At 43.1% G+C, this 7,500-nt stretch overlaps 1 protein-coding gene across 1 annotated transcript in view; it reads right to left on the bottom strand.

Annotated features, from left to right (window-relative positions):
* Nucleotides 1–5,491, bottom strand: part of nav1a (neuron navigator 1a) — a gene marked incomplete at its 5' end in the record, with an annotated part of 52,871 nt that extends 47,380 nt beyond the window's left edge. The window contains one exon of the mRNA XM_084333523.1: nucleotides 5,263–5,491. Coding sequence (XP_084189649.1) covers nucleotides 5,263–5,491 — 229 coding nt within the window. The remainder of the gene's footprint in view (nucleotides 1–5,262) is intronic.
* Between the last annotated feature and the right edge of the window lie 2,009 nt (nucleotides 5,492–7,500).

Here is a 7,500-nt window from a genome sequence, read left to right as displayed (position 1 = left end):
CAGGAAGGGAGTGGGTGGCGATGGGCGTTGATACATGGCACGGCTCTCACAACCAACCCCCAGAGGGGTGGGCTGCAGCTGTGTGTGAATGTGTAGCGCAGACAAAGAGACAGAGAGAGTCTGTGAGTGAGTGTGTGTGGGTGAGAGAGAGAGAGAGAGAGAGAGAGAGAGAGAGATGTGAATGTGTGAGTGAAAGAAAGAAGCAGATTATAGATCCAGAGCCACGTGTCAGTGTTCCAAGGTTATGAAACCATTTCTGATTATGTATCTATAATAAATGTGCTTGAAAGAGTGAGCAATGTGTGTGTATGTGTGTGTGTGTAAGTGTGTATGTGTGTGTAAGTGTGTGTATGTGCGTGTGTAGTGTGTGTGGTGTGTATGTGTGTGTATGTGTGTGTATGTGTGTGTATGTGTGTGTGTGTGTGTGTGTGTGTATGTGTGTAAGTGTGTGTGTTTGTGTACATGTATGTGAATGTGTGTGTGTACATGTGTATGTGTGTATGTGTGTGTGTGTGTGTATATGTGTGTGTGTGTGTGTGTCAGGGCTGTCACCGACTAAGGATTTGGATGGTCGACTATGATTGGCCAAAATGTGCCGTTAGTCGACTATGGTAAAAAAAAAAAAAAAAAAAATATATATATATATATATATATATAAAATAAAAAAAATATATATATATATATAAAAAAATATATATATATATATATTTTTTAATTTTGTATCATTCCATTTGGGCTGTGGGGGGTGCTTAATGTCTGAAGGAGTCGACTGAAGGCGTCTTGTCCTCTGCAAAAGCATGCAATTGGTCCACTGATGGATACATCTTGATATTTGTCTAGTCTAGTGTGTTCATTAGATGTGAAATCCTCTTTCAGTGCCTCTGTGCCTGTTTTTCGTAGGCAGTTAGCCTCTTGTATGCGTGCCATTAGCGTTAGCCACGCTTCTAGGCCTCTTTTCTTTTGGAAAGAATGATACAAAAATTATAAATAAAAAAAAATCTATTTTTTTTATTATAATTCGACTAAGAGGTTGGCCAGTGACTACGGCTCCTTTCGACCGATTAGTCGACTAATCGACTAATAGGGTCAGCCCTAGTGTGTGTATATGTGTATGTGTATGCATGTGTGTGTATGTGTGTGGTTATGTGTGTGGTGTATGTGTATGTATGTGTGTGTGTGTGTGTGTGTGTGTGTGTGTGTGTGTGTGTGTGTGTGTGTGTGTGTGTGTGTGTGTGTGTGTGTGCGTGTGTGTGTGTGTGTGTGCTACCACAGTATATGTAGGCTAATGATTGTAGGCTAATGTGTTAAACCTCAGTTTATGGCATTTACGGCACGCTAGCTTCGGCGATTTGGCGTATTTGGGAATGCAGGGGGGGGGGGGGGGGTCGCTGTGGGCGGGGCAGGGGGTGGATTTCATTGACATTTCGTTTGACATCGTAATACCCGTGCGTTGGAGGCGAGGCTCAAAATCTAATTGTGTTGGACTTGTTTTTCTTGGAGGGGGCGTTTCACTAGAGAGCGACGCAGATTATTAGCTTCTTTCTTCCGGCAAAAGAAAACAATAGGCTTCTTTGTACGAAAATAAAGGACATTTCATTGGATCTTTAAGAATCGCAGGCCTACTGAGGAAATTACCAAAACAGCTTCATACATCTACGTATATACATACATGAAAACACACACAGACATCCAGACCCACACACATACAGACACACACAAACAGACACACACACACACGCACACGCACACACACACACACACACACACACACACACACACACACACACACACACACACACACACACACCACACACACACACACACACGCTCTAAAATCAGACAGACACACCTTAAGGCTATATGTAGGCCTGTCCGCATACACACATGCATGTATGCCAGATACACAGACGTGCACACACACCCACACAGAAACACGTGTGTACAGCGTGTGTTTGTGTGTGTGTTTAGTAACATAACATAACTAAAACACACAATATTATTATACATACAGTTACACAACTAACACACACACACGCACACAAACAGACACACGGATACACACACACACACACACACACACACACACACACACACACACACACACCACACACACACACACACACACACACACACACACACACACACACACACAGTTACACAACTAAACACACACACACCAGTTACACAACTAAACACACACACACACACATATACATACATACAGTTACACAACTAAACACACACACACACACACACACATTATACATACATACATACATACATACATACACATACATACATACATACATACATAATCACATACATACATACATACATACATACATACATACATACATACAGTTACACAACTAAACACACACACACACACATCTTACATTTAAAAAACAAATTAAATCGGTAGTAAACAATGCAAAGTTTCACTTATCAAACTTCCGTCACATCAGAACTCTCTGTCAACAAAAGCAGCAGCACTGATTTTAATGCCATTATTATGTCACACTTAACATACTGTCTGACTAGCTGGACACAAGCCTCCTGTACAACATTACGATCTGTACAGGTAGTTTACCATCAGGCTGTGAAAGTTTCGGACAGGAAAACAAACAGCCACCACCATTGTTATAGCATAGCAAACCAGAACCTACTGAGCTGGGACAATCTTGTCAAATTCAAAGATGCCTGCCTTACCTATAAAATCCTACATGGCTTGGCTCCTCCCCCCCTCTGTACTTTCATAAAACAGAAAGCATCTGCTGATAGATATACCAGGTCTGTAGTCGAGGGGACTGTGTAGTCCCAAACAGGAGGTCTGCTTTTAGTCAGACAGCCTTTTCCGTGAGAGCAGCCCACACCTGGAACCAGGGGGTGAAATTAAAGCCCGCCGCCCGCCAGGGGCGCTCAGTTTTTACCTTTGGCGCTTGCCACTGAGAGCCCTGCCCGCCGTGTGGCGTGTGGACGTGTAGTTCATAACGATACTCTTATTTTGAAAATCTGTGGGGTCTCATTTCCGGCCCAAGCGCAGCTAGAGTCATAATATCGATGGCTCCGGCAGTTAGCAGCATTCGGTCGTATGATATTCTTATTTTGAAAAAAACGTGGCAACGAGTCATATCCGCCCAGCCGGGCCAGCCCTGCAGCGGGATACTATTGGCTTCTGCTCGTATCAACACAGAGCGGCCCGCAGCTCTAGTGCCACTGCTAACGTTAAGCTCTCAGAATGGTAGCAGCTCGCCCGCAGCATCTAGTGCTAACGTTAAGCTCTCAGAATGGTAGCAGCTCGCCCGCAGCTCTAGTGCTAACGTTAAGCTCTCAGAATGGTAGCAGTCTGCTCTAGTCTAGATCGGACCTCCATGAGCTGCATAATACCTCCGTTCCCTCGTTAGCTAGCTCGCGTTAGCTAGCTCACTTAGATCGATCTGTCCCAGTAAACTAAATTGTCTTAACGTTATCTACCGGGCTAGCAGTAGCTACAGATAGCTCCTGATATCAATGTCTTATAACATTGATTGAATGCGTATTCTAGCTGAGGGCATGTTGAATGTGATTTGACAAAATAACCGTAACGTTAAAAAATAGGTCCAGCTGCATCGCCGGAGAATCCTTGCATGCTGAATGTAGGGTCTAGCTGAATATAGGGTCTAGCTGCAGGGCCGGAGAATCCTTGCTGGAGCTGGAGGCTACTCAAGTATACACACAGACAGTGGAGCTGTTTGCAGATAGCAAGCATTTTGACTTATTGCGTGGTGGCGATGTCTCGCAGATAATACAACTACAAGTATGATTTTATATAAAATTTATTTAAAATTTTTTTTTTATATAAAATATATATATATTTTTTATCAAAATATTTGGCAGGTAAGAAATATGCTTGGCGGGTAGACTCTTCCCATCTACCCGCACTGGCCGGTGAGTCAAAAAGTTAATTTCGCTCCTGCCTGGAACAGTCTGCCAACACGGCTCAGGAGTATCAAAGTTACATCTCATTTAAAAACTAACTTAAAATCATGGTTGAGAGATGGTCAAGTGTGCGACCATTTTAACTGAGGGGTTGTATTTCAAGTATTTATTTGTATGTATTTTAGTGTATTGTAACCTATACTGATGCCTACTGTGTTTTAATTATTGTACTATGTTTTTTAACTGAGGGGTTGTATTTTAATGTATTTATTTGTATGTATTTTAGTGTATTGTAACCTATACTGATTCCTACTGTGTTTTAATTATTGTACTATGTTTTATTATTGTTGTGCTCATGTCACTGCCCCAGAGACTACAGTTGAAAATTGCCAACTTGGCTAAACTGGCATATTTACAGTCAAATGTTCCTTAATATGCACTGTCTCTGTATTTTAACCAATAAATACAAATACAAATACAAATAACCGAAGGAGCAGAGAAAACAAACAGGGAAATAGGGAGGATGTCAAGAGTTCGTACTGAGGAAGCGGTCGCTGGGCCGCGTAGTGGAGACGATGTCTTTACATCATGTCTTTAACTCTTCTGCCCCCTTAGCGACTATTTTGTGTTTTTTGCCTATATTTTTTTGTGTTTCTGTGTACAACGATGGCTGTGTTGATTATTATGTCATGAAATTGTGTCCGTTTGCTTATTTCCATATATTCACAGAATTTGAAAATATTAGATTTTGAAACCCTCTAACACAAAAGTTACAATATTAGCTTTCAAACCGTCCATAGTGGTTTATTTCTTGCCATTATGGTTAGGGTTAGGGTTAGGGTTACCCAGACAGAAAGATTAGGAGAAGGTAAAATCTCATCCCTGTGCCCGTGCCCACCCCAACACTTGCTCAACAGTCCCCTAACCTAACCCTAACCCCAACCCTAACCCTAACCCTAACCCTAACCCAACCCTAACCCTAACCCTAACCCCAACCCTAACCCTAACCCTAACCCCACCCTAACCCTAACCCTAACCCTAACCCTACAAACGAAAATATTTGGAATCTTTGATAGATATGTGAGTTAGGTTCATAGTGGTATTCATAAAAAAGAATTGGAACGAAATATTACAAATTAAGTTTTTTATGACCTTGAACGTGATGCAATCTTTTCATGCACTAAGGTGACAACTCTGCAAAATCGTTAGGGGGGCATAAGAGTTAAACCCTGTTGAACCTGTAGAGTATCTGATGTAAAATTGAAGTAAGCGCTCACCTGCTATCTTTAAGCCCGCTGTGCGAGGTGTGTGTGATCGGGGAGGTGACCCCCACAGGTGGGTTACGCCCCCCTTTCCTCAGCATATTCGATTGGCCCAGGGTCTGGGGCTTCTTCAGTTCGCCCCTCCCTCCTTCTAGCCCCTCCCCCTGAGGCCGGGTCTTCTTCCATTTGCTGGACGACTCCGTCTTGAGGCTCCCCGTGTCGTAGACCCGCCCCCTGGCTCTTGCGGCTGGGCTTGGTGTCGTCGCTGTCCCAACACAGACCACTCTCCACCATGGAGCGCTTCTCTGCATCTGTACGCAGCTGGAAGAGAGAGAAGACAGAGAGAGAGAGAGAGAGAGAGAGAAGAGAGAGAGAGAGAGAGAGAGAGAGAGAGAGAGAGAGAGAGAGAGAGGAGAGAGAGAGAGACAGAGAGGGAGACAGAGAGAGAGAGAGAGTGAGAGACAGAGAGGGTTTGATTGATTGATTGCTTGAAAAGTTTATTAACAGATTGTAGAATGGGTACAATACAGTACGGCTCAATACATACAATTGTTAAGGGGATGCAGACCAGAGAAGACTTTCGTCTTGTTTACATCAGGGTCCCCCATTTTCAATCATCATAACATATATGACATACATGACATACAGATAGACAGTACTGCTACATCTATACATTTATGACTATCAGATTTGCAAATACAGTACTGTTTGTGATACAAAAGTGTCCAGAAAAGAGTGTATATACATTTGACGTAGAAACTGTACATTGGAGGAGGTCGGGTGGGTGGGTGGGGTTGGGTGGGTGGGGGCTGTACATTGGAGGTGGGGGGGGGGGGGGGGGGGGGGGGTTGGGTAGGGGGGACACTGTACACTGTACATTGGAATACTGACAAAGCCATACTTGGTCATTTACTGTTACACTGGGTTAGGACATTTGTAGGGGCCAGTTTCGAATTGCAGTCTCCCGTAGGTGTCTTTGAGAGTGGTTTTAAAAGTGGGTAGTGATTCACATTCCTTTACAGCTGTGGTAGGGCGTTCCACATTGATGTGGCATAATTGCGAACGTGTTTAGTCCCTGTTTGAGCCGAATCTGGGTTTAACATGATTTGTGGAGCTCCTCTGGTGTTGTGATCGTGGTATTCACTGACTTTGGGAAGTATTTTGACATGTACATGGGTACCTTGGTCGCGTAGTGTATCTTGTAGACCAGGCCCATTGCAAGTTGCTGTACTCTGTCGTCTACTCTAGCCATCCTAGGTTGTCAAAGTGGGCAGGAGTGAGGTGGGTTCTAGGAGTCAGGTCAAGCAGTAGCTGACCAGTTTGTTTTGAGATGTTTGTAATTTGTTTTTTAGTGCCTTGAGGTGCTTTGGTACCATGGGGGAGAGAGAGTAGAGAGAGAGAGAGACAGAGAGCGAGAGAAAGAGAGAGAGAGAGAGAGTGAGAGATAGAGAGAGAGAGAAAGTGAGAGAGCGGGAGAGAGAGAGAGAAAGATTGAGAGAGGGAGTGAGAGAGAGATTGAGAAAGGGAGAGAGAGAGGGAGAGAGAGAGAGGGGTTAGAAATTATTAGAAATTATATACAATTCAAGATATATATATGTACAGTATATATATATATATATATATTATATATATTATATATATCATATCTATGTCTTGTGTGCATACTGTCTATGTCTTGTGTGCATACTGTCTATGTCTTGTGTGCGTACTGTCTATGTCTTGTGTGCATACTGTCTATGTCTTGTGTGTGCATACTGTCTATGTCTTTGGCATACTGTCTATGTCTTGTGTGCGTACTGTCTATCCTTGTGTGTGCATACTGTCTATGTCTTGTGTGCATACTGTCTATGTCTTGTGTGCGTACTGTCTATGTCTGTGTGCATACTGTCTATGTCTTGTGTGCTACTGTCTATGTCTTGTGTGCATACTGTCTATGTCTTGTGTGCGTACTGTCTATGTCTTGTGTGCATACTGTCTATGTCTTGTGTGCGTACTGTCTTATGTCTGTGTGTATGTCTATGCTTGTGTGCGTACTGTCTATGTCTTGTGTGCATACTGTCTATGTTTGTGGTGTACTGTCTATGTCTTGTGTGCGTACTGTCTATGTCTTGTGTGCATACTGTCTATGTCTTGTGTGCGTACTGTCTATGTCTTGTGTGCATACTGTCTATGTCTTGTGTGCGTACTGTCTATGTCTGTGTGTGCATACTGTCTATGTCTTGTGTGCATACTGTCTATTCTTGTGTGCGTACTGTCTATGTCTTGTGTGCTACTGTCTAGTCTTGTGTGCATACTGTCTATGTCTTGTGTGCATACGTCT

This window comes from Notolepis coatsorum (genome assembly GCF_963971535.1).
Source record: "Notolepis coatsorum genome assembly, chromosome: 17".
In the NCBI taxonomy this organism is placed as follows: domain Eukaryota; kingdom Metazoa; phylum Chordata; class Actinopteri; order Aulopiformes; family Paralepididae; genus Notolepis; species Notolepis coatsorum.
Note: the sequence above shows the minus strand (reverse complement) of the source record. Positions and strands in the feature narration are given on the sequence as shown.